This window comes from Mesoplodon densirostris, chromosome 8 (genome assembly GCF_025265405.1).
Source record: "Mesoplodon densirostris isolate mMesDen1 chromosome 8, mMesDen1 primary haplotype, whole genome shotgun sequence".
In the NCBI taxonomy this organism is placed as follows: Eukaryota; Metazoa; Chordata; class Mammalia; order Artiodactyla; family Ziphiidae; genus Mesoplodon; species Mesoplodon densirostris.
In genome coordinates, this window is record NC_082668.1 from 1,054,074 (window position 1) to 1,080,052 (window position 25,979).

The following is a 25,979-nucleotide window of genomic DNA, read 5'->3' on the forward strand; positions in this document are numbered from 1 at the left end:
GTGCTCAGTCCCTGATGATGCCGGGTCACCCCGGCCTGGCGCCGTCCTCCCGGGGGCCTGGCTGCGGGCTGCCTGCAGCTCCCACCCCTCGGGCTCAGGGCAGCCGGCGGGCCCACCAGGCGACTCCTGCCCGCAGCCCTGGGCTTCCCCGGGTGCATGTGGCTGCCCAGCCAAGTGCTGGGGAGGGGGCCCCTGCCCGGTGCCCGGGCGGCTCCGGGGGCAGTGGGCAGTGGGGGAAGGGGCTTCCGGAGCCAGGTTCACATCCCACCACACGACGAGCCTGGTCTGTGGGACGGGTGGTAGTGACAGTGACGTGCGGGTGAAGAGCGGCCAGCAGGCGGGGAGCAGCTGGTGCCAGGTGCTGGGGCAGGCCGTGCAGCCTCCCAGGGAAGGTCGCCTCCTCCTCAGAGGAGAACAGGAAGAGCTGGGAGCAGAGTTGCTGGGCTCCACAGGGTGGGGCGCTCCGGCCCCGGGGAGGGGGAGGGCCCTGCAGGCTGCACCCAGGGGAGGCGGGGGCCCACGCAGCGTCGCAGCTCCGGCACGTGACACACGTGTCCCCGCAGGTGAGCAAAATCAGCCTGGTGGACCTGGCCGGGAGCGAGCGGGCCGACTCCACAGGGGCCAAGGGCACGCGCCTCAAGGTAGGGACACCCCCCACCAGGGTCCCCACCGACTTGCCAGCGGGGCCTGACGCCCAGCGGCTCCAGGACCAGGGGGCGGCGGGGAGCAAGGACCGAGACCCTGGTGGCGGGGGAGGCGGGCCGGCCTCGGGTGGGCCCCCCCTTTGCTCCTGCTCTCGTGGGACGGGGAAGCGGGGAGGGTCAACGGTGGAGGGCTGGGCGCTGGGTCTCCATCAGGGCCGAGTGGCTCAGGCCCGGTCCTGCCGGAGCGAGGGGCCTGAGGCCTCCTGACGCCCGGCCTCATCTTCCCTACGCAGGAGGGAGCCAACATCAACAAGTCCCTGACCACCCTGGGCAAGGTCATCTCCGCGCTGGCCGAGATGGTGAGCGGGCTCCATGTGCTGCGATCAGGTGGACTCGGGGGTGGGGGGACAGCGGGCACCTCCATCCTGCCCTGCTGGGGGGATGCCGGGAGTGGCCACCTGTCCCTGCTGTGGGGCCAGGTTCACAGAAAAGCCTGGAGGCTTGGAGATGGAGCCACAACCGTGTCACTCTACTGAGCCTCAGTTGTCCCACCTGTGAAATGGGGATGTGCCACCTCCCCACAGGGCCCTGGGGGTGGCCTTGGGCTGTGGGCGGGGCAGTGACCTTGGGTGGCCCCCCGGGCTGTCAGGAGGAGCAGGGACCCTCGGGGTGAGGGGCTGGGCCTGGTGGGCGGTGAAGAGTAGGCAGTGTGGTGAGGGGGGCTCGGGCTGTGCTTGGGCTCCTCCCACCCCTTTGCCCCTGGGCCCAGCGAGCTCTGTCCTCAGACTCTGTCTTTGCCTCTGCAGGACTCTGGGCCCAACAAGGTAAGCGTCTTCTTTCCTCGCTTCTCAGGGAGTGGGGGGGGGGGTGTCTCAGCCCTCTTGGTCGGGTGGCGGGGGAGCCTGAGAAGCAGGGCCACCGTGGGCCACACCAGCCCCGATCAGAGCTGGGCCGGCGCCGGTGCCGGTGCGGGGAGAGCAGCGCCGCGGGGGTGGATGAGAGATGGCGGGAAATGAGATCGTGGTGAACGAACGGGAGGAGCCTCGTCAAGGACGGTGACCCTGAGCAGGAGGGTGGCCTCTCGTCAGCCTGCCTGGGGGGCGGGGGCGTCGTGGGCGAGGCTGCTCCGGGGCTGGGGCCTGGGGGCTGAGGAGCACCCGGTGGGCGCTCACCCTGCAGCTGGGGAGCCCGCCGAGCGGTGTGAGGCACTGAGGTGGGAAGAGCTTGGTTTGCGTGAGGAGCGGGGAGGGGAGTCGGGCGCTGGGAGCTGTGAGAAGGCTCGAGCGGAGCCGCGTGCAGGTCTGAGAGGAGCTAACCGCGTGGACGTGTGTGCGGAGCTGTGAGAGGAAGCCGAGCAGGGGCGGGGCGGGGCGGAGGGGGCGGAGCTCCCGGGAGGGCTGGGCGGGGCCCTGTGAGGAGCGGAGACGGCGCGGGGCACCGCGGCTCCGGGGGAGCTGTGAGAGGAACCGTGAGCAGCTTCGGGGGCGAATACGCAGGACCTGCGTGACGGGCAGTGTGGCGAATGGCAGGCAAGCGTGGCCGTGTTGGGGGAAGTGAGCGGGTGGCTCTGAGGAGGCGGAGGGACTCTGGGCGCTGCGAGCAGCTGTGCGAAGCCTGAAGGGCCACGGGCGACGGGCGCGGGTGGTGTGTGCGGGGCCCGAGGGACCGGAGGAGCCGTGTGCGGGGCTGGGCTGTAGGCGGGTTGCTCTGCGCAGGGACCCTGTGTGAGGGAGCGAGGGAAGCTGCGGCCCAGCGGGAGCTGTGGGGGGTCTGTGAGGAGCCGCGGGAGGAGCTAGGCGTGGGCCCGCCGTGTGAGGAGGCGTGGGGTCTTGCGTGTGGCGGTGGGAGAGCCGTGCGGAGCCTGGGCTGTGAGGAACAGCGTGGGGAGGGACCAGGACCAGTGCGAGGACCTGGCAGGGGCCTGTGCAAGAAGCTGTGAGGCGCGTGTGGGAACACGTGCAACTGTGCGCAGAATCGTTAGGAAGCGTGTGGTTCTTGGGAACGGTGGAAACGTGAGAGGAAGTGTGTTCTGATGGTGCGAGGACCTGGGAGGGACGTGCGGGTGGAATTGTGTGGGGACGAGTGAGAAGGCGTGTGGAAGTATGCGAGGCACCTGGGGAGCTCTGAGAAGCTCTGAGCGGAACTGGGAGGAGCTGGTGTGACTGTGAGAGACTGGAGGTGTGAGAGGAAGTGTGAGGAACTGGGTAAGAAATGTTGTGAGGAACCGTGAGGAACCGTGTGGGGAACCGTGTGGGGAGCCGTGAGGAACCGCGTGGGGAACCGTGTGGGGAACCGTGAGGAACCGCGTGGGGAACCGCGTGGGGAGCCGTGAGGAACCGCGTGGGGAACCGTGTGGGGAGCCGTGTGTGGAGCCGTGTGGGGAACCGCGTGAGGAACCGTGTGGGGAGCCGTGAGGAACCGCGTGGGGAACCGTGTGGGGAGCCGTGTGTGGAGCCGTGTGGGGAGCCGCGTGAGGAACCGCGTGGGGAGCCGCGTGGGGAGCCGCGTGGGGAGCCGGGAAGGGACTGTGAGGAGCCGCGATGGAGACTTGCAGGAGCCGAGCGAGACCAGCGCTGGGGCTCAGCGCCTGGAGCCGGGAGCGCGGGGGAGCGCGGAGGCCCGTGGGCGACGAGGCCAGAGGGCCGGGCCTGAGCCGCCCCGCAGTGTCAGCGGGAAGCAGCTGGCTGTGATTCAGCGGAAGCGGCCACGGGTTGGCCACGGCTCAGGAAGACTGTGGCTGCAGCCGGATGCGCCCCCGGGCTGCCGTGGGAGGAGCCGCTGGCGGGAGGGGCGGCCGGGGGTCAGGGTGGCGAAGGTCCTGGAGCCGCGGCGCTCGCGGCCGGGCCGGCGGAGTGGAGGGAGGGACGTTGAGGGAGCCACCGAGTCAGGGGCGCCGCTTGGGCTCCTCATGGGGTGACCGGGTGACCGTGGGGCGTCCACTAGGGGAACGAGGAGTACGACACACGTGGCCGAGAATTCACCCTCGGGGTCAAAGCATCAACACCCGAGGCGGAAGGGGAGTCTTTTCACCCACCAAGCTGGCAGTGGGAAAGAAGCTGCGCTTTGGGGGCCAGACGCCGCCACGCCTGCTCTCTCGCGGGGGGGCTGCACGGCCTTTCCTACCCCCCAGCGGCGGCCCCTGCAGGCCCCCCTCGGGGGTGACGCGTCTGCGCCCCGAGGAACGCCCCACGGGACCCTGGGGGCCGCTGCGGCTGCCGAGCAGCCGCTCCTGAAGCAAACATGTGCACAAACGAGGGGCGTGGGCAAGTCGCTGTGCCACGCTTAGTGGCGCCTGAGGGAGCCTCGTCCTGACGGGGGAGGGGGTGGGGAGGGGGACCAGGTTGTGGGGGCTTCGGAGCCACTTCGGCGGGACGGCCCGGGCCTGGCGCAGGCGGAGGCGGCTTCACGGGCACAGGGAGGGGCCCCGCGGGGCTTCCTGCAGGCGAGGGGCCTCTCGACCTCGGTCAGCAGCGCCGCTGGCGGCGTCTGTGGGGCGATGGGCTCGCGCTGGTCCTTCTGACGGCGCGGAGTGAGGACGCACTGGCCGTGGCCACTGGCATCAGCCCGCCTGGGCTCGGCCGGCCGTGTGGCCCAGACACACTGTGGCGACAGAGGAGGGGGGAGGCCAGGGAACGTGCTAGCCGGTCCCTGATGGCAACCCGAGCGGAGGCACTGGGACTGGGGGAGGCGTGGAGAGGCCCTGGGAGCAAGCCCGCCCTGAGCCCCAGACAGCCTGGACTTCGGGGACCCACCTGTGCTGGACCCCCTCTTCCCTCCCCCTGCGGTGGGCCCGGGGCTGACCTTCGACGCTCCTCTCCTGCAGAACAAGAAAAAGAAGAAGACAGACTTCATTCCCTACAGAGATTCGGTGCTGACCTGGCTTCTCCGGGAAAACCTGGGTGAGGACTCGCCCGACCCGGATCGGACACCCGGCCCGGTCGCCGCCCTGTCCTCCCCGGCCTGGGAGGGTGCCCATCCTTCCCGGGCTGAGCAGCGAGCCCGGGGGGTCCTCCCAGGGGCCCGGGCCAATGGTCAGCAGTAGGTCAGCGATGCAAGGCCCGGGGACCCGGACAGCCCTCGGGGCTGCAGCTGAGCGGCCAGTGTCGGCGCTCCTGGCGCAGGGCTGTGACGCCCAGACCAAGGACCCACCCTCTGGGCCTCGGTGATTCTGGGGAGCCCTCTGGCTGGCTATTGGGGAGCTGCTTGGTTCCCCCTCCTCCCCTCCACCTGAGCTCTGAGCCAGTGAGACGGATGGGGAGACGGAGCCCAAAACGCCCCAACTCCGATGTGTTCCCACCCAGAATGGCCTTGGGGTCCTCCCCACCTACACTTTCGGCGGGGACCTGACACCCAGGAATGTAAACGGAGCCCCGGGCTGACCCGTTGGACCTGGACAGCTGGGGGTCTCCAGCCTTCCTCGGCGGCATGGCTGGGCCGTCGGAGCCCCGGCTGGCTGACCCTGCACCCCAGAACCAGCCTAGCTGGTCCCCGGCTCGGGCCAGCGTCGGGTGCAGTGTCAGGCCTCCCGGTGGAGGAGAGGGCAGATGGGAGACCCTGGGGGCAGGTGGGCCCCTCGAGAGAGGACACGAGAGTCACAGGAATGAGTGTCCCTTCATGTGAGACGCGGCTGGGACAGAGGCCTCTCCCCCAGGGCCACACTCAGGTCCCGCCCCAGGGTGGGTGGGGAGGCCCTTCACAGCACGGCACCCCAAGCCCTTCGCAACGTCACCTCGCAATCTGTGTGGAGGCCACACCCTGGGGATGTGGTCCCCGGGACACAGGTCCCTGAGGTCTGTGGGTCCGTGCGTTTCCTGATGCTGGGATCCATGTGACCCGAGCTGGGAATCTGACGTGAAACATTAAGAAACGTATTCCAAGTAAGAAGGATAAAAGTGAAATTTTTATGGAACAGAAACAGTCCTTGTAGTAAACGCCATAAAACTCTCCACAACTTTTCTCTTTATTATGGGGAGGGGGAGGCCTGTTGGTTGTAATGTGACCCCAAATGTCAGAAAAGCATGGTTTTATGTAGACAAAAAGTGAGCGAGTGCCCGGCGTGGTGAGGGAGGCCGGCCGCCGGCTGTCTGCTCACCTCCCAGCTACACCTGTGTGGGGGGAGGGCAGGGGGGCGCAGCCGCGGGACTGACCCTCCGCTGGGACCACCTGCTCTCCTCCCACAGGCGGGAACTCGCGGACAGCGATGGTGGCGGCGCTGAGCCCCGCGGACATCAACTACGATGAGACACTGAGCACCCTGAGGTGGGTCCCGAGGGGCCTGGACCCTCCCTCTCCCCCACCAGCCGGCTTGGGTGGGAGTGGGTCCTCTAGGTGCCTCCTTGCAGGGCCGGCTCACCTGGACTTCTTGAGGTTCCAAATGGCTGGCAGGGCACCTGGCGCTTCTCGGCCCCATTCCGTTTCCCACTGCGTGTGGCCTCGAGTGGCCCAGGCCCCTGCCATCTGACCAGGAGAGCTGGGCTCGCGGGCTGAGCGGTTTGCCCCCACCCATGGTCCACGGAGCCACCGGGGTCTTTAACAAGCCATGCAGGGGGCAGGCATGTCTGAAGGTCCCTCTGGCCAGGGGCCGTCCTGGGCTGCAGGAAGCAGCTTGGCGGCCTGGCTCGGTGCTCTGGCCTCTTGGCTGCCACCGCAAAGGGCTGGAGCGCAGGTTAGATTCGCACCGTCCACCTGGGACCACAAGTCCAGATGCGGAGGCCTCGCCGTGTGGAGAAATTTCCACCCTGTCCCTTCCCCTCCCGGGGCCTCGGTTTCCCCAAGTGGCAAGCCCCCCTGTAGGTCAGTGGCCCTGGTGACTCCCTGTCGGAGATGTCCCTGCAGGTGGGCGCAGGCGGGGCTCCGGGTGCCCTTGGCCGCTGGGCAGCACAGCCCCCAGCCCCCCTCTGCCGCCCAGGTATGCGGACCGGGCCAAGCAGATTCGCTGTAACGCCGTCATCAACGAGGACCCCAACAACAAGCTGATCCGCGAGCTGAAGGATGAGGTGACGCGGCTGCGGGACCTGCTGTATGCCCAGGGTCTCGGTGACATCGCCGACAGTGAGTGTCTGTGCCCGCCCATCCCGGGCAGGGCAGTGGGGCTGTGGGGCTGGGGCAGGTCCCGCTGCCCTCATGGTCCCTCTGGCTCGAGGCCCAGTCTCTGCTCCGGGCTCCAGGCGGAGCCACCTCTGGGTGGGGGGCCGGGGTTCTGGACTGGGCCTGGGGAGCTGCATGGTTTGGGTTTGCCGCTGGCCCAGGCAGGCCGGTGACGGTCTTCCCGGAAGCCACAGTGGCCGGCCGCGGTGCCGGGGTTGTCCCTCCGTCCCGCTGAAGACCACCGCCACCCTACCTGATGCCCGGCCTGCGACGGCGCCCTCTGGAGACAAACCTGTTCTTCTGTTTCTGTCTCTCCCCCTCGCCTCCCCCCCTTAGCCAACACTGTGCCCGGAGGACCCAAATGTGTGTATCCCCTCCGCTGCTCTCTGCGCATCCCTGCTTCGGCCCGGCCCCGCGGGGCGTAGGGCAGCACGGTGGGGGGGGCGGGGCGCTCCCACCCCTCCTTGGCCTTCCCCCTCTGGGGGCTGGGGGACCTGAGCCCTCCTCTGTCACGGCACCCTGCGAGCCGTGATCCTGGTTCACCCCCGCGTCTGCTGGGAAATTGAGGCAACAGGGAGGCGCGGGGCAGCCAAGGCCTCCTCAGGCCAAGCGTGGCTGAGGTCAGGCTCTCTGCCCCCCGTGCTCCTAGAGGCCTGAATGTCAGCACAGAGGCTGGGACAGCTCATAGGGCCGGGTCCATCCCCGACTCCTGGCTCCGGCCCCCCTCTGACCCCACCCACCCCAAGGCTCCTTCCCCTGGAAATGCCAGGAGTGTGAATTCGGCCAGGTCCTCCCAGCTTGCGTCTCCCGCTGGCTGTGGGCCCGGCTCCCCGGGCAGGGGCACGTGCTGGGGCCTCCCCACCCCAGGGGCCACAGGGCGCCCTCAGTTTCCCCAGTGCCCGTGCTGTCCTACGTCTGCCGCTGCTCTGCTATGTGTCTGCTTCTGCCAGGAGGGGCCTGGGCACCTCCCACCCCAGTGGGTGTGGCAACCCCAACTCCCGGGCCTTGGGGGGCAGGGAGGCCAGGGCGGCGGGGGGCCCAGAGCAGCTTCTTGCGTTGGAGGAGTGGGGGCTCCCTCGGAGGTCCCACAGTCCACGGCTTGGCCAGGGCGCTCAGCGGGGCGGACAGCGCCGCCCGCGTCTGCAGCTCGGGGTGCGTGGCAGGCTGGTGGGTGGCGGGTGCGAGGTGGGGCGGAGAGGATGAGGATGAGCGTCAGGGCCTGCGTGCAGGGGGGCCGCTGGGCAGTGACAGCAAAGGGCGGTGGGCAGGAGGGCAGGGACGCCGGTGGCCCGCAGGCTTGGCATGTGTGCAGGGGGAGTGCAGGCCCTGGGCGGGGATGCCGAGGGACCTGGTGGCGCAGCCGCTCCGTGGCGGGGGCAGCATTGCATGTGCTCGTCCGGGCGCCCAGCTCGTGGTCCCTGCTTGCTACCTTCTCTTGACCTGCCTCTTGCTTTTTCCCAACTTGGTGTTTCTTTTCTCTCCTCCCATCTGTCTACCCCCCTTCCTCCCGTAGACGTGTCCGACCTTGACAACAATAATCGTAACCGTGGCGGGGCGGAGCTGAGTCCAGCCCCTGACAATCTCTCCACAGTGACCAACGCCCTGGTGGGTGTGAGCCCCTCGTCCTCGCTCTCGGCCCTGTCCAGCCGTGCCGCCTCTGTGTCCAGCCTGCACGAGCGCATCTTGTTTGCCCCGGGCAGTGAAGAGGCCATAGAAAGGCTGAAGGTGAGGCAGGGCCGGGCTCGGACCTGGTGGACGCTAGGCCAAGACCCCTCCTCTTGGATGGTCGTAGGCGGAGGGGCTTGGTCAGAGGCGAAGTGAGCCGTGCAGGGGGGCGCAGGGTGCGTCTTGGCCCCCGACCCCAAGCCCCCCGTCCAGGGGGTCGGTGTGCCCTGTCCAGGACCATGGGGCCCACCTGCTGACTAGGGCGGGGGTCTTAGGGCCTCTGTGCCCTCCCTCCCGGGTTTCCGTGCTTATACCTGCTCCTGCATGGCCTTCACCCTCCTGGCCTGGCCACGGGCGGGCTGCTTTTAGCCTTTGAGTTACTGGCTTCCTTCAGCGAGTGGGTACAAGGTGCTGGGTGTGAGCGGTGGACGGCGAGCCCAGACGCAGGGGACAACGGTACAGGCGCCAGACCCGGGCTGATGAGGGGGTGGGCCGTGCGGCCACCCTGGGGCGTAGGGCCCACCTGAGGTGCGGGAGGCGTCCACCCGGGATGGACCTGGGGTACAGAGGCCCACTGGAATGTAGGGGCTGGGAAGGAGATGGGGAGGCAGTGCTGATGGGGGAAGTGCTGTCCGTCTCACCCGTGGTCCAGGGGCATTCGAACCTCAGAACGGGCGTCAGCGTCTCCCTGCGTGTTTGTTTCTCCCTCTGGGTTTATTCTGCCTTTCCCTCTGTTCTCTGTGTGTGTCCACGGCAAAGACACGCGTCCTTTGCACCTAATAGCCCTCAGCCCTTCACCTTGACCTTTCAGACTTGGAGCAGCCTGGATGGACCTGGGAATTGGGGTGTTGGGCCCTGCAGGCCCGGCTACTCGTCTCCCCTTTGCCTGGCACCAAGGGCTCTGTCCACCGCCTGCCCCCTGCGCTGACCTCGCTCTGCTCTGTCTGCTCCCCAGGAGACGGAGAAGATCATCGCTGAGCTCAATGAGACCTGGGAGGAGAAGCTGCGGCGGACGGAAGCCATCCGGATGGAGAGGTGGGCGGTGCGGGCTGGGGGCTGGCAGCAGCCCTGTGCTCAGCCCTCAGCTCCTGTACCCAGGGGTGGCCGTGTCCAGTGCAGGACGTACCCATCCCCTCTCATCCAGTGACCACCGCCCCCGTCACCAATGGCCCCATTGACCCGATCCCCAGTCAGGGGACCAGTCCCTCAAGTGGACACCTGAACTCATTGACCAGATGAAACATTGTGTGGGTGCTGACCCCCGCTCTGTCCCCCAGGGAAGCGCTGCTGGCCGAGATGGGTGTGGCCATGAGGGAGGACGGCGGCACCCTGGGGGTGTTCTCTCCCAAAAAGGTAGGAGCCGGCCATTCTCTGGGCTGCCCCGATGTGGACAGGGCTGGGGGACCTGCGGCCCTTGGCAGGGTGTCAGCTCCTGGAAGGTCAGCAGGGTCCTTCTGGGAGCAGGGAGAGCGGCTCCAGGCACCTGGCCAGGCTCACCCGCATTCATCCTTTCCCTGTGTGGAGCCTAGACCCTGCCTCCTCATGGTGGGATGTCCCTATGGCCTTAGGACGTCAGAGAGGTCACTTAGCTGCCTGAGGGGTGGACTGGGCCCCTCAGGTTGGGGTGAGACCAGGGTCCTGAAACAGGTGGGGCCTGGACCCCCCAGGAGCCTGCACCCCTCATGGGCAGGGCCTGGCTGGACACGAGCTGGGAGCCAGCTGCCCTCTTGGAGATCAGCTAAAGCAGGGTCTGGCCGTCCCAGCACCCCTCTCCTCCCACCCAGGCCCAGCTTGCCCGTGGCCCCGGCCCTCACATGGAGCAGGGCGCCACCCCCTGTTCAGTCGCTCAGATGGGGCGAAGCACGAGCGTCAGGGAAAAAGTCTCTGCGTGATTCCAGGACCCAGACCCACACACCCATGCACCCACCCCGAAGGTGCCAGACCCTTAGAGCCCTTAGGAGCTGAGCTTCAAGCCCAGAAGCCTGCCTGGAAGGCCGTGGCAGTCTGTTCTGACCCCAGCACGGGACTCTGCAGGCCCTGCCCCTGCTGCCTTGTTGGTGAGGAAGTGCCTGGCTGACTTTTCACCCCAGCAAAGGGTTTCTTTGTTTGCCAGTCTCCGAAGCTGGCGGCACGTGGAGCCCTCACGGAGCCACTGGGGCACCAAGGGAAAAGGAGCACGGGGCGCTGGTAGGATGGGCACATCTGCTAGGGTGGCTGCTCCCTGGGGACAGGGCCAGGCTCCTCAGGCTTCTTCTGCACCCATGCACTCCAGCCCAGGGAGCAGCTGAGGCCCAGAAACAGGAAGGAGGGGTGCCTGGGAGAACCTCGGCAGGCCGGGGAGCAGGTGGCACCCTGGTGGGGTCCTGCTTCACTCCCTGTTAGATAGGCCTTTGGTCTTCATTTGGAATGCGTTGCTCTTGAGCTGTTGCATTGTCCCTGGGCGCAGTGCCCCGGGGTGGGCAGGCGAAGCTGGGGTACAAGTGCCCTCGGGACACTGGCTGTGCAGTCCTTTGGCTTCATTGGTGGCAGAGGGATTTGCTGGTGCCCCCGGGTCTGGACACTGTCCAGGAGTGGGAGGGCGGCCCTCGGGACCACCAGGGACACTTCCTCTGGAGGACAGTGGGGTCCCCAGGACTCCGGAGAAGCACATGGGCCAGCTGGGTCCCCCGCTCGGCCCCGTGGAGGGAGCGGAGCGCAGGCCCTTCCTGGCTGGACGCCTTCTGTGCTCAGGGGAAGGGGCCGCTGTGGATGGTCTGTCCTATGTCTGATGACCAGGTGTCCACAACCCTGTGCAGGGGTGTTAGAGGCATTTTCAGCTCAGGGTGGGGGCAGCTTGCCCCAAGGTGCCAGGTGGGAAACAGGAAGCTGTTCCAGCGTCTGCCATGTTGCAGGATCCTTGCCCAGGACCGGGTGTGAGGTCAGGAAGTGTCAGGGCCCAGAGACCCCGGGTGAGAACAGTGGAGAAAGTGAAGATAGGGGGTGCTGGTCCAAGGCCCAGCGGACAGAGCCTGCAGTGGCTGCCCTGGGCACGGGATGGGGTGGGGAGCCGAGGGCAGTGCTTAGACGGGGCAGCTGGCGGGAAGTGGTCACCTTGGCCTTGGGTCATGTTTTGGTAGACCTGTGGTTATGACAGGTATGGGCGTCTGACCTGGGTGGCTCAGGGGGACTTTTTTCACAGCCTCTCTGCTCCCTGGCATCCAGGGCCCGACCCCTCCCTGCCCAGCGTCCTAATCCCGGGCCCCTCAGCTCCTGGCTGCCCCGGTTGGAATGGGGACCTGCAGCCCTGTTTTAGGATGGAGGACCAGGCCTAGGTCCCATGGGACCCAGCCTTGCCCTGCACATCCAAGGGCCTACCACAGCCTCCAAGCACTCCCTGGGCACTCAAATGCTCAGAGCTGGGGTCCCAGCCCCTCCCGAAGCCCAGCCCCCCAAGTGCCACCTGGCATCTGTCCTCCCTTCAAGACTGTGGGGTCCCCATCAAAATCTCCTCCTCAGGAGCCTTTTCCTTCACATCTCCTGTCCTCTCTGCCAGGCTGGGAGGATACTGTGTCCCCTGAGAGGCCAGGCCTAGGGCGGGTGGCGGTCTGGTCCTGGGGGGAGAGAGGGCAACAGGCAGCCCGGGCTGGGCTCCCGCCCCCACACCCCGAAGAGAGGTGACCCTTCTATCTCCACAGACGCCGCATCTCGTCAACCTGAATGAGGACCCGCTCATGTCCGAGTGCCTTCTCTACTACATCAAGGATGGGATCACCAGGTGGGGGTCGGCGGGGCGAGGGGAGGGCTGGGCTCCCCGACTGAGGGGTCGCTGAGCCCGGGCATCTGCTGGCAGGGGCGCTGTGGGCCCCTCTGGGCAGTGTGGCTCCCCCAGGCCAGGCCGCTTTGGGGGCTGTCCCCTGGACCCCCGCTTGTGCTCTCCAGGCGTTTCCTGTAAGAGCTGGGCATCCTGGGGGCTGCAGGGGGACCAGGCGGGCCAGTGGGTGGTGTCGTGGTGCCCTGGGTCCAGCCGGCGCTGACGACCGCACCACACACGCAGAGTGGGCCGGGAAGGCGCAGAGAAGCGGCAAGACATAGTCCTGAGCGGGCACTTCATCAAGGAGAAGCACTGCGTCTTCCGGAGCGACTCCCGAGGGGGCAGTGAAGGTATGGCCTCCCCCGGCCCCGCCCCTACCCGGCGCTGCTGGTGTCAGCCCTCCTGGCTCCCCATTCAGTCCCGGGAGCCCCCCTGCCCCCACCCCGAAAGGTGTTCTGAAGGCTGGGCTGGGGACATGCAGCTCCATCCCTGCACAGGGGGCTGGTTGGGGTGCTCACGGGTGGGAGGGCACTGAGCCTGGATTGAAGGGATGGCTATTCTTAGGCCACGCCTTCCCGTGGGCTGGGAGCGGCCATCTGTCCATCTCCCTGGCCGGCCTGCCCTCGGGCCTCCGTCCCCACTGCCGGTTCTGGGCATGACCCTTCCTTCTCGAGAAGGCACCTGCTGGGCTGTCCCAGTGCCCACGGCCCCCGAGATCAGGGCAGGTGTCTGGACAGCCTCTAGGATGCAGACCAGTGACCAAAGCCCCCTCTGTGACCTGGCCATTTCAGGGTGGTGGCCTTAAACGGTGTTGCGGACGTTGGTTCTCCCAGAATTCTGTCCCCGAAGCTCTCTCTCCCCTCGGTGGGTGGGCACAAAGCCAGGAGGGGCTCTGGGACTCCTGGGGACATGCGAGCCACTGTTTCCCATCCCACCTGGAGACCCTGCGGGGCGGGACGGTCACCCAGCACGGCCTCCCCACCTCTGACTTGGGCCCGTGAGCCTCCCAACTGGGCATCACTTTTCTCATCTGTGAGGGGCTGAGAGGCCCCTCCGCCTTCTCGAGGCCCAAGCCAGGTGCCACAGGGAGGAGAGGGGCCTGGCGGGGGCTGCGCCTGGGTGGCAGGTGGCCAGGTGGGTCGAGCCCCCTGCCCCCGACCCTGAGTGGGGCTTGCTGGGCTCAGATGGGGACGTGGCCAGGAGGACAGCCCCTCACCGTCCTCCTCTCTGTGCCCCCATCTGTCCTATAGCCGTGGTGACCCTGGAGCCCTGTGAGGGGGCAGACACCTACGTCAATGGCAAGAAAGTCACGGAGCCCAGTGTCCTGCGGTCAGGTACAGTGGAGGCAGGGGTGGCCCCTGCGCCGCCTGCCCTGCACACGCGCCCCTCCTGTTTGTGCGGCACCCCAGTCTGCCCCCCACCAGCCGGGCAGCGCACGGGCCCGGGGTGGTGGGGGGGGAAGGCTGCTCCAGCGGCGCTGAGTCGATGCTGCAGGCCAGCCGAGGCGGGATTCCGGGCAGTGGGGTGCCTGTCCCAGAGCCCCAGTGGCACTGGCGCATTGTGGAACAGAGGAACAGCCAGCGGGGTGTGCGCTGCACCGGCCTCCGGATGCCGGCCCCCCTGGCTTTGTGTCCTCGTGTTCTAAAACACACCTGGAGATATGTATGTCTGTCTATCTGTCCATCTATCAAGAGATTTATTTAATGGAATTGGCTCAGGTGAGGGCTGGACAGGCATGTCTGAAATCCACGGGCGGGACTTTCTCCTCAGGGAAGCCTCAGTTTAGCTCCTGAGGCCTTTCACCCGACATGGGGAGGCCCACCTGCGTAATGGTGGGTGGTCTCCTGTCTGGAGGTCACGTGATTTTAGGTGCACCGTTGGGCTCCCCAGCCCGCCAAACTGACACACAACACTGACCATCGTGTCAACTTTGGCTGGGGTGATTTTTTGCTAAGAATGAGGGGGACTCTCCCCTTCCCCAACTGGTGGTGCAGAGGGGATGGGAGGCCTAGGAGGTGACGCCTGGCAGCCTGACATCCAGACCTCTCCGGCCACCCTGAAGGGCCTTGTTTTTAGCTTCCAGGACCCAGGGTCCTGCCTTTGGGGTCCCGAGGCATGCTTTGAGGGAGGGACACACCACGTGTCCTGGATTCATGGGCCTCGCCTGGCCGCCAGTGGCTGGCGTCCTCGCCTGGCCGCCAGTGTGAGGAGATGGGGCAGTTGAGCTGGGCAAGGGCAGGTCCAGGGTTCCCTTCTCCCCCCTGTTGTTTCAGGATGGGGCCTGGTGCTTGTGGGCTCGGGGCAGGGCCCGGGCTGGGAGGGGCGGCCGAACTCGGGAGCTGGAGGAGGGACGAGGGAGGCCTGGAGAGGACCAGCCTACAGGCCCGGGTTCTCCTGTGGGGAGAGGGGCTGAGCCAGCTCTGTAGGCCACAAGGCAGAGCCGTGGTTCCTGGAGGAAGCTGGAAAGAAACTAGGCCGTCCACAGAGACCCCCACTGGCAGGACAGTCCAGAGACAGCAGGCCCTGCCCTCGTGGGACAGGTGTGCCCTGGACGGTCCTGCAGACAGGGTGGACCCTGACCCTGGGAACACGCAGACCCCCGCCCTGCTTCCGCCGGTGGGACAGATGGGAAGGGAAGCTCCCTGCAGGAGGGGGCCCTGCAAGAGGGGGCCAAGCCCAGCCCTCGGGTAGGGGAGTGCCAAGGCCCAGGGCACGGGAGCAGGAGGCCAGGCTGGCCCGGGGGTGGCACCTGTGGGGCCGTGGAGGGGACAGGGCAGTGGAGAAGCCCCAGGACTGTGTTTTGCCACCATCGCTGCTGCTGAAAGGGGAGGGGCCGAGGGGAGGAACCGGGGAGAGTGGGGAGGCCCCCCAGCAGGGGCGACCCCGGGCACAGGACCCAGAGGGCCGGCTCCGGGCAGCTGGAGGCCCTCCCAGGTGTGGGCAGTGCTAGGATACAGCCCCGGCTGCATTCCTCCTCTTTCCCTCCTCCTCCCCGCCTCACCCCCGAGACCAGCCGAGGCCAAAGGTCCACCGACTCTGGCCTCGCCTCCATCCCCCAGGAAACCGCATCATCATGGGAAAGAGCCACGTGTTCCGGTTCAACCACCCTGAGCAGGCAAGGCAGGAGCGTGAGCGCACGCCCTGCGCGGAGACGCCCAACGAGCCCGTGGACTGGGCCTTCGCCCAGCGCGAGCTGCTGGAGAAGCAGGGCATCGACATGAAGCAGGAGATGGAGCAGAGGTGAGGCCCCGGGGACTGCCGCCTGGGCGCCCCTGGATCCCGCCGCCGCCCGCGCGCCCTCACCCCCGCACGCTCTTGCAGGCTCCAGGAGCTGGAGGACCAGTACCGCCGAGAGCGCGAGGAGGCCACCTACCTCCTGGAGCAGCAGAGGCTGGTGAGGGCGGCCCGGGCGCTCGCTGCTGAAAGGGGAAGGGCCGAGGGGTGGAACCGGACAGAGTGGGGAGGCCCGCTGTGCTGGGGCTACGTCCGGGCACCCTGGGCCTGGGCCCGGGTGGGAGGGCTGGACATGGGCTGGTCTCCATGTGGAGCCACAGGCCTCGCTTCTGCGCCAGGACTACGAGAGCAAGCTGGAGGCCTTGCAGAAGCAGATGGACTCCCGGTACTACCCGGAGGTGAACGAAGAGGAGGAGGGGCCGGAGGACGAAGGTGAGGAGCCCTGTCCCGCGTGGAGGTGGGCTGCGGAGGGGTCTCAGCAAAGAGGCGGCCCGGGCCGCTCCCTGCAGGTCAGCTGCTTGGCACCTCTGCCCTGGGGTCCGTGGTCTGCAGGCAGGATTCGGGAGGCTGTGCTGCAGCAGCACAGCACCTGTGCATACGCACACACCCACACACCTGCTGGTTCTGGTGGGGGCGGCCTGGAGCGTGAGGAGGATGGGGCAGGGTGGGTGCTCCCAGGCGGGCACCCTGCGTCCACTCACCCCTGTCCTGCCCAAGGGAGGTTGGTGCTCCTCCCCGGACAAGGTCTCTGCTCCACACCTCGGGACCCGCTTTGGGAGCATTTGCTTGGGCGGCCCACTGGCTGACCTCTTGCTGCTGGGGGCCCGAGGGTGGCCCAAGGGCAGGGTGTTCACGTCCAGCTCGGCCTCCGGTCAGCTGGTCGGGACCTTTGTGCTGAAGTGACCAGGCCTCCCCCGGCTGGACTCGTCCACCCGAGAGGGTGTGTGGGACAAGCCCCGGTCTGCTCTCCTGCCCCCGCCCCACTACTGCCCCCAGGTCCTTGCTGAGCTCCAGCCCGACTCTCAGGACGCTGGCGCTCACACTGGGGGAGCCGGCCGCCTCTTTGGGGCACGAGGGTTGTCCCCTGTGGCAGAGCTTCCTGCCAGTCAGTGTGCAACTGGGGACCCGCACACCAAGCGCCCAGCCCCGGGATGACCCCGTGCGCCTCTCCCCGCAGTCCAGTGGACGGAGAGGGAGTGTGAACTGGCAGTGTGGGCCTTCCGGAAGTGGAAGTGGTACCAGTTCACGTCGCTGCGGGACCTGCTGTGGGGCAACGCCATCTTCCTCAAGGAGGCCAACGCCATCAGCGTCGAGCTCAGGAAGAAGGTGGGCCCCTGCCGCTGTGCCTGCCCCTGCTGTCTGCACCTCGCAGGGCGGGCGTCACCCGTCCGGCTTCCCGCCGAGCCTTGGTGACAGGCTGCTCCGCCTCCTGGGGGGGCGGGGCAGACCCCCTGACCTGCAGTCCCCGGGAGGAGAATGGGCGGTTGGAGGGGGGGCCCGGGACTGACGGAGGGGGACGCGTAGGCAGGCCGGTGGGCAGGTGGAGCCTCCTCTCCAGGTGGAGCCGGTGGGAAGTTTCCGAGGATGGCTGAGGGACAGGCAGCGGGAAGGAGGCCCTTCCAGGGCCAGGCTCCACCCTCCCTGGGCTGACGGGCATCCTCCTCACCGGTCACAGGTCCAGTTCCAGTTTGTCCTCCTTACGGACACACTGTACTCCCCACTGCCGCCTGACCTGCTGCCCCCAGAGGCCGCCAAAGACCGAGAGACTCGCCCCTTCCCCCGAACCATCGTGGCCGTGGAGGTCCAGGACCAGAAGAATGGGGCCACCCACTACTGGACGCTGGAGAAACTTAGGTGCAGCGGGTGGGCCGTGCGGTGGGCAGTGGGGTGGGGCTGCTCCCTGGGCCTGGGCCGAGACCACTGAAATGGAGGTGGACATGGAATGCCCGGGGCGCACATGTCCCGGCAGCTATTTGTCCTGTTTCGATTTCTTTTAAAATCAGAAGAAAAAAAGTAAGGAGGATCCAGCCTCATTATAGAATCCATCTTCTCCTCGACCAGAGCAGTGGCAAAGTTTGGAGGAAGGGGCGGGTGAGGCGCTGCAGGAAGCTGGGGACCCCTCCACCTGTGGGGGTGGAGGAGGGCCGGGTGGGGGCCCCAGGGAGGACGGCCAGGTGTCCTGGGAGGTGTCTGCCCTACGGCTCTACCTCAGGTCCCACACACTCACCCTGACGTGCGCCTGGCTCTTCCTGGGTGAAGGTGACAGGACGGCTCTTTGCCACTGAAGACAATTTTAATGTTGCTCAAGTGTCCCTAGAAACGTGAGGCGTGGGCACAGGGCCGTCCGGGGGCCAAGGAGGGAGGGGACGGCCTCGCCACGGCCTCTGCGAGGTGTTCATGGGCAAAGCAGGGGAGGGTGAACAGCGAGGACTGGCTGGTCAGCATAACGCCTGCGGGCTTCGGGCCCGGGCAGGGGAACCGGCTGGCGTGCAAGTCGGCTAACGGGCGGGTGGTGGCTCATGTGGAGGTGGGTTCACCCACAGGCTGTTCACTGTCGGGGCAGGCCCCAGAGATGTCGAAACGTCATGAGGTGCAGAGAACGGAAAAAGTGGTCACGACATGCTCACGCACACAGACACGTTTATACGCACTCCGTTCCGCTCACACACCCTCACACGCAGACGCCTTCCCTTCTTATGAGGTCCCCGCCCCCGGCATATGCACTGACCCACGCGCATTCACAGACACGCGCCTGCCCCTGCCCCGTCCTCCTGGGCTGCCGTCTGCTCTTGGAGGGCGGATGTCGCCCCCCACGTCCCTCCTGTTACGCCTGAGCCTCCGAGGGAGACGTCTACGTCTCTCCCACCACCTGCTGGTTTTCCGGGGGATAGCTTCTAAAATGCCTTGTTTCCTGTGTCTTCTCACAACTCGCCCTTTGCTCCCCGAGCTTCCGGGGCTCCGTGCCCCGATCCCCCGTCCTGAGCGGGGCTGGTCCCCGACCCTACGTGGCTGACGTGCTGCGGCCATCACTGGGGCTGAGAGGAACGTGTGGCGAACTGCAAGCCCCTTGGCCATGGTCGGCCGACTCCGAGGACCCCGGAGGGTCCGCCTGGCAAACCAGCTTGAGCCGTGGGTGACCCTGAGCAGGATGCTGTGGCCTGAGCCGGGCTGGGCCTGAGACCCCAGGATGCTCTGCCCAGGCCCACGCTGACCTCTGCCCCGCAGGCAGCGGCTGGACCTGATGCGGGAGATGTATGACCGGGCGGCCGAGGTGCCCTCCAGTGTCATCGAGGACTGTGACAACGTGGTCACTGGTGGAGACCCCTTCTACGACCGCTTCCCCTGGTTCCGGCTCGTGGGCAGGTAGGCGCCTCCCTCCCCCCGGGCTGAGAGATTGAGAGAAGGTGGGGGGCAGCGAGGGGTTGGGCCCTGGCCCTGACAAGAGGGGGAGCCGGCCAGATGCCTTTCTCTATCCCGAGTCCCCGGCCCTGGTCCTTCCTGGTCTGAGCCCCCTGGCCAGTCCTCTCCACACACCAGTGGGCCCTGACCAGGGAGGGGGTCTCAGCATCGCCACCCACCCCCACTTCGGGACCATGGCCGTCAGGCGACACCTGTCCGTGTGTGTGAATGTGAGGCTTGGTCAGGCTTTCAGGTGGGGTGTGAGCAGGAGGCAGAGCCGTGTCCTCCCAGAGCTCAGAGTCCATGCCTGCTGTCCCCAGTCTCCTGGTCCGGGGGCTGCACCCGGCCCCTGCCCCCCAGGGGGCATGGTTCCTGAGGCCTCATCACGGCCAGGCTCCCGAGGCCCTCACCGACCTCAGCCACACCTGGCCAGGACCATACCTGCCGGTGCCCTCCGGAACCTTCCGGAGCTTTACACTGACCCCCATGTGGTGTCTTCCCACGCCTGGGGACCGGGCACTTCGGCTCTCTTGTCTGTCGAGGCAGCGTTCTCGACGGTCTGTGTGTTTGGTTTGGGTTTTCCTCGGAAGCCCCCGCCCCGCCCCGTCCGCCCCCGAGGAGCTGGCGTTAACTTCTCTCTGTCTTGTCGTACTAACCCCAGTTCAGTCATCTCTGGCTGCAACAGCTACCCACTTCTCAACACATGCATGAGCGAGCGCATGGCTGCTCTCACCCCCTCCCCCGCCTCCTCGAGCCCTGACTCCGACGCCGCCGAGCCTGCTGAGGAGCAGAGCGTGGGGGAGGAGGAGGACCTGGAGGACGACGTCTTTCCGGAGCACGTGCCGTGCGACGGCCGCGACCCGTTTTACGACCGGCCCCCCCTGTTCAGTGTAGTAGGAAGGTTGGTGAGGTCGAGGACAGCATGCTGGGAAGGAACCAGCTCTTTTGCACAGGAGCACTGCTACGAGCACAATTTGACCGCCGTCAGGGCGCGACCCCCGGCGAGCGGGGCCTCCCCAGGACAGGGCGTGAGGGGGCACGAGGGCTCCTGGCCTTCCTGGAGGGGCCCCAGTGATGGAGGAGGGCAGGGTGCCCCGGGGCACGGTCTCCTCACAGGTGGAGGCCTCCGGGACTCGGGAAGAGCAACGCCCCCGCCCTTTCAGGGCCCGCGGGGGCATTCGGAAAGGTGGAGCCATGCATCTCTGCATGGGCCCCCCCCCACCAGCCAGTGTGGCTTTCCCTCCCTCCACTGTTTTCCAGAAGAGATGGAGGGTCCTGGTCTGCTCCCAGTGTCCTTACCCTCTCTGTGGGAAGAGGAACAGAAGCCGGAGCCGGCCGCCCCGGGGGGCAGGGAAGGAAGGGCCTCCTTCTGAAGCCCTGGGTCCCAGGCAGCCCGGCCTCTCTCTGAGCCCGTCTCTGTCTAAAGGTGAGGGCGTCCTGTCCCTCCTGACCCCCAGGCCGTCAGTGCCGGAGACGGTGCCGGTGGCCGCTTGCCCTCATGGGAAAGCGCCCTTTGCAGAGGAGCCCATGATTCAGTTTCCTGGACAGAGGAGAGAGGCCAAGTTCAGGGGGGGAGCGGGGACCCCCGCCCTGCAGGCAGGTTGGGCCTATACAGTCCATCCCTTATGTCTATTATCATGGAATGGAACGCAAGCAAGAGGGGAAGGAAAGGCCTAGAAACCTAGCTGTAGTAGGAAATTCAGCTCATGAAAACTGAATTTACGTATACGCAAAGGTGTAAGATAGCTTTAATAGCAAACTCTTTAGGAGTTTGAGATTGCTTCCTTGGGCTAGACTGATGGAAGTTTTTGGAAGTCTTGACCTCGGAGCACCAGTACTGAAAGCTGAAGACCGAGACTGGTCCCCAGATAGCGGAGTTTGCACTGGGAGCCCTTGGGTGCGGGTGATGGAGTGAAGGCCCCACTGGTTCCTCCTGGAAGGAAGCAGGTTCTCAGCTGGCGCGTCATGGATTTATTCTGATTAGTCTTCCCTGAGTGTGAGATGCTGGCCCACTGGACAAGACCGCGTGGCTCTCTCCAAGACGCCCCGGCTGGGTTCCTGCTCTGCTGAGCCCGAGGGGGAGGAGTGGCCCCAGGGCCAGCTCCACGCAGGCCTCTCAGAAAGCCCGGCCGCTAGGGCCAGGGTTGCCAGGTGCCAGGCAGGCGTGGAGTCAGGGCACACGGGGGCAAGGACACCGGGAGAAACGGGGGTGGGCTCTCGCAGTCTCAGCCGGAAAGAGCTGGGTCCTTCCGACATTCCCCCCTCTGTGGATCTGGGATGTGACAAAACCACCAAGCCAAACCGAAGCCACGAGTGAGAGGCCAGCTCCCCACGGCGGCCGTCTGCGAGGGGCTTCACCTGGAAACGTCCTGATCTTTTTGGTTTGGCAAGAATTGGCTTTTCCCACGCAGCAGCTGTGCAGGCCCAGGCCCTGAGAAGGACCCCGTCTTTGGTTTCCTTTTCTCCCTCTGGTAGCTGCTGGCTCTCTCTCCAAAGCTTAAGCAAAATGGGGTGCCCACTCTTGTCTCCCTTCGGACAGGCTTTCCGGCCCCAGCATGCGTCTGTACCTCACCAATCTCGTGGTTAGCGCTGCCCCACACTCAGCCCCGGCTCTGCCACCTCCTCTCTCTCCGGCGGGTCTCAGCCTGCTTCAAGGTGCCCTCTCCTCTGTGAACAGGGCCCCCGGCAGGGGCCTCCCCCGTCCTGACCCGGGACTCCTCACCCAAGTACAGGGTCAGTCCCCCGGGGGGGCTCTTCCTCTGGCAGTCTGGGTGCCAGTGAACTGGGAGGTGAGATGGGCCAACCCAGGGGGAGGAAGTGGGCCTGGGGGCTCAGTTTTCCCCGATGATCCTCCCTGCTCGGACCGTGGCTTTCAGAAGGCGGGTGAGAGAGAGGAAGGCGAGGAGGTGACTGTCTGGGATGGAGGGTCCCGGGGAAGAGGGACTGGCGACCGCCCAAGGGACGTGTTCAAGACTCTGGGTGGAAAAGCACTGACCCGCCGTGTCCGCTCTGTGCCATCTGGGCTGGCGAGGCCGAGCCCTCAGCTCCCAGCTGGCTGCGCTCTGCGTGCCGAGCTGCTCAGCCCGAGTCGTCACCTGCGAGGCTCCGAGCCACCCCGTGTGCAGGTGGGTGCGCCGTGGCCGGCAGGGTCCTCTGGACAGGGCTGGGCTGTTCTGGCTCAGGGTGGCGGGTGCTGACGTCAGGTTGTTTCCGGCATCTGGTGGGCAGTGAGGGGGAGGCCCAGCCTCTGCACCATGGGCCCCATCCCCTCAAGTTCTGGGGCTGCCGGGCGGGGTGGGCCTGGGGGTCTTCCAGCCCCCACCCCCTGCCCTCGAGGCTGGTGCTGCCAGCAGGGGCCGTGGCTGCTGGGCCCCAGGGGTCCCTTCGGGATGAGTGCGCCCGTCACTGTCACCAGTCAGGGACGAGGGGCAGCAGGAAGGAGAGAGTATCCAGTGTGGCTTCCTCTGCCTCTGGGAGCATCGGCCCCAGAGCCGCAGCTGGCTTTGCATGCGAACACACCTGGGCGCCCCGGTGAGCGTGAGAGCAGAGGCCATCCCACAGCCAGGTGATGAAGTTCAGAGAGAGTGTGGCCGCGGATTCCAGGCGGCTTTTTCATTGTCAAACCCTAACCTCCAACCAAGGGGTCCCTCGAGGCCCCCGGCCCTGCCGTTTTTCAGTGCCAGAAGTATCTGGGCTTTCTTTCTCCTCTGACATGAGGAAATCCTGAAAGATCAAGAAAGGCTTGATTTACTTAATTATTGAGCTGCATTAATGAAGCCGGTGGGAGATGGAGCATGGTGTCCGCACGGTTGGGAGCTGCACAGGAGGCAGCCTGTGGGGTCTCATCCCAGCTGGGGCTCTGCTGCCAGCAACTTCCTTAATGTCCTTGAGCCTCCGTCTGTTCACCTGTGAAATGGGGCAGGGATGGCGTATTTCACCAGCTCTAGCACGGCGTCTTAGCTCTCCGGCACCGTATTTGTGCCCCTAAGAAAGAAAGACGCAGCCAATCCAACTAAGATGTGCCATTGGTGAGGGGGCCCTGGTCTCCATGTTGTGATGCGAGCGGAGGAGACGCGGGCGCACCTGCCACCCGGGGTGCTGGGGGCTCCAGTGCCGCCCCCGTGAGCTCGGAGGGGCAGGCGCAGACGGTTTCTTCACCGGAGTTTTCAGTCTCGCGGGCTGCCAATGGGATTGTTTGAGCCTTAGGACACGAGGGGCGCAGCCCCCTCTGATGTGTGGGACCCTGGCGTCTGTGCCCACGGGTAGGCCACGTGGCAGAAAGCGCCCCCCGGAGACCACAGTAGGTTTGTGGAGCGTTGAGGCCCTGGGGGGGAGCCAGGAGGGGACCCACCTGCCGTGGCCTTGCCTATGGCCTGGGCTGCGTCCGGCACCTGCCTCAGTTTACTTCTCTGTGCAGTGCCTCAGGCTCCCTCTGGCCTGGCCTTTGCGGACTCAAAAAGGGGGAGGGGTAGCCTCCTGCCCCTCTGTTACTGCCCCTCAGGGGCAGTCCCGGGTCGCCTCCAGGGTACTGTGAGTGATCTTCTGGGAGCTTGAAGCCCCTGTGGAATTGCCGCCTGACCCTTTCAGGAAGGTAGCCCTGGGCGGGCCGGGGGCTTTGAGGCGGCCCTGAGCCTGCCTTCCTCTCCTGGCCAGGTGGCCCTGGACAGCCCTTAAACTCTCCCTCAGGCAAGCTGTGCTGATTAAGCACCCCCGTGCCTGGCACCATGCCCTCACCTAGCCCACAACCAGAGGTGTCCCACCTTCCCCGAGGGTCCTCCTGTGGGTTCCCTGCAGGCTGCAGGTGGAGTGGGCAGGCCGCGGCCCCTCCCTCCGGCTGTTCCCGACACCCGGCTTTCTGCAGCGGGCAGTGCTCCGGGGAAGGGGTCCTGCCCTGGGGAAGAGGCCCTCCACCTGCTGGAGGGTGGGTGCTGACTTGGCCCTGCAGCTTGGGGCTGTCCTACCCAGTTCCCTCAGCTCTCTCAGGCAGGGTGGGGTGGCTGGGCAGTGCCCCAACCCAGGGGACAGGCCTCTGGGCGCAGGGGCAGGGCAGGGTCTGCACCTCCTCCCACAGCCTGAGTCCTAGGCCCCCTCTGTTTCCCCTTCGGGACCTCATGACTTTGCTTGTTTCATGGTAGCCCCCTTCCCACTCCCAATGTCAATCAAAGGCCCTTGGCCAGGAGCCCGGGTGCCCGGTGAGGGAAGGCCACCGCCGTCCCATCCTGAGGCGGGTGCTGGGCGAGGCCAGCAGCCCACCCCGGCCGGCCCCTGCCCGCTGGTGCCCTCTGCTGCTGTGGCGAGGGCTTCCGCTCTCTGGGCCTCAGTGTCCTCTTGGGACCAGGGCCGGGGCTCGCCTTAGTGGGTGGTCGGGGCAGTGGAGCCCCAGGCCCCCACCAACCCCGCGATGGGCAGAGGTGCCCCCACCATCCATCTACACGCTGCCCCCAAAGAGTTCCTGGAAGGAAGGGGCACTGTGCTGGGGCAGAGGGGCTTCTTGTAGCCCCAGGAGGGCGCCCGGGAGGCAGCACACCCTCCCCTGACCGGGGCCTGCCTTGGCCTGTGGTGCCCAGACAGCGAAAAGCAGTCAACAGAGGCGGGCCTACTAGTGAGCTCAGACAAACAGGGAGAGCCGTGCAGAGGGCGGCCTGGACGCGGAGATGGGAGCGGCTGCGGGCAGTGGCAGGAGCAGGGAGCTGGGCTCCGGGGGCCCGAGCGGGGCTGAGCGGGGCGGGCGGGGCTGCCGCAGGGGCTCAGGTGCCTCTTGGATGCAAAGAGCTTGGGGGCCACGGCGGGTACGGGTCTGGTCGCGCCTCAAGTCCCCTCTGGCGGCTGTGGAGGAGACCGTGAAGGAAGCCGGAGGGAGGCCAGGGGTGATGGGCTGGGTGGAGGATTTCAGAGAGAGTTTTGAGGTAGAACTGATAGATCTGAGATAAAAGCCAGGACGGTGCTCAGATTTCCGACCTCCTGTGGCGGGAGGGTGGCGGGAAGACACGGCAAGATCAGGAGCCCCCCTGAGAGGGGACACCAGGGCCTGGAACCAGGGCCCCCGGGGAAGAGCCCCTCCCCGTGCCTCTCACCACAGGGGGTCCAGAGTGGGGACCCCGGAGCTCTCAGTGTGGGGCAACACCAGCGGCTCAGCCTGGGCGAGGGGCAGGGTGCCTGGGGTGACACGCCTCTCCTCCTGTCCTCCAGCTCTGCCCACCCACCGCCCCCACCGGCCATGCACCAGCTGCCAGCGCCCACCTGGCCGGCAGACTCCCACCTCCCCTCCACTGTCCTCCCTGCTGCTCGCACCTCTGTTCCCACCTTCCCCCATCCCTGGCCGAGGCCCGGGGCCTCCCTCACCCCGCCTTCTGCACTTCCTCCCCAGCCCCTCCCACCCTCTCCTGTCCAAATCCTGCCCAAGCCGTGCCCCTCCCCCAGGACCACCTCCCTGGACCCCCAGCCCAGCGAGCTCAGGGCTGCCGAGGTCTGCTCCTCTGGGCTGGAGGGGAGGGCAGAGCAGGGTGGGAGGCAAGGGTGCCCCCGAAAGGAGGGTGCCCCGAATGGTGAGGAGCTGTGCTCGCCCACCCGGCGGGACAGCACAGGCTCTTCCAGGGACCCCCCTGTCCTCCTGGCTGCCCATGTGACTCCACACGTTGGCCGGCTCGGAGAGGGGCACCGCCGGGGTGACGTGGCCTCTGTCCCGCCTGTGCTGGCACTAGCTGGGTGCACAGCTGAGCTGCACAGGAGAGGGGGGGCTCTGGGCACCCTGGGAGCTGGTGGGGCCGTGCCAGGCAGTGCCGCGGTTTCTGGGGTGTCCTCAGGGCTTCGTTCAGCCGGACCCCTGGGCCCCGGTGAGGGGGGTGTGCCCTGGCTTTGCTGACATCATGGAGCTCCCACCCGCCGTGTTCCTGGAGGGGCTCAGAGGGAATCACGAGGCGTATTCCGTCGTGGGGTCCGTGAGCAAGCGTCAGGGGCCACTGGGGAACGGACGGGGAGACGGGCGGGGGGGACATCAGCACCAGCGTGAGGGTCGTAGGTGAGCGAGGCGGGTCCCAGGTCCTCCTCCTTGAAGCAGGCTGAAACCTCCTTCCTCGGCTGTTCTCTGCTCAGGCCGCGGGCTTCGCCCCGGCCCAGCCCCTCACCACAGCCTCTGCTCCCGCCGGCGCCCGCGCCCCCCG

At 66.8% G+C, this 25,979-nt stretch overlaps 1 protein-coding gene across 17 annotated transcripts in view; it reads left to right on the forward strand.

Annotated features, from left to right (window-relative positions):
* KIF1A (kinesin family member 1A) overlaps positions 1–25,979 on the forward strand; it is a 66,536-nt gene that overhangs the window by 11,616 nt on the left and 28,941 nt on the right. For 4 of the 17 annotated variants that reach the window (XM_060107275.1, XM_060107276.1, XM_060107277.1 and 1 more), the window contains exons 7-24: positions 564–641; positions 938–1,003; positions 1,451–1,468; positions 4,468–4,543; positions 5,825–5,903; positions 6,553–6,695; positions 8,323–8,456; positions 9,352–9,431; positions 9,674–9,749; positions 12,071–12,150; positions 12,430–12,536; positions 13,437–13,520; positions 15,246–15,426; positions 15,508–15,580; positions 15,759–15,852; positions 16,598–16,746; positions 17,096–17,274; positions 18,646–18,783. In XM_060107275.1, coding sequence (XP_059963258.1) covers positions 564–641; positions 938–1,003; positions 1,451–1,468; positions 4,468–4,543; positions 5,825–5,903; positions 6,553–6,695; positions 8,323–8,456; positions 9,352–9,431; positions 9,674–9,749; positions 12,071–12,150; positions 12,430–12,536; positions 13,437–13,520; positions 15,246–15,426; positions 15,508–15,580; positions 15,759–15,852; positions 16,598–16,746; positions 17,096–17,274; positions 18,646–18,783 — 1,835 coding nt within the window. Of the gene's footprint in view, positions 1–563; positions 642–937; positions 1,004–1,450; positions 1,469–4,467; positions 4,544–5,824; positions 5,904–6,552; positions 6,696–7,067; positions 7,095–8,244; positions 8,457–9,351; positions 9,432–9,673; positions 9,750–12,070; positions 12,151–12,429; positions 12,537–13,436; positions 13,521–15,245; positions 15,427–15,507; positions 15,581–15,758; positions 15,853–16,597; positions 16,747–17,095; positions 17,275–18,645; positions 18,784–19,480; positions 19,721–25,979 lie in introns of all 17 variants that reach the window. The other 13 variants (XM_060107266.1, XM_060107267.1, XM_060107269.1 and 10 more) reach the window with 7 other exon arrangements.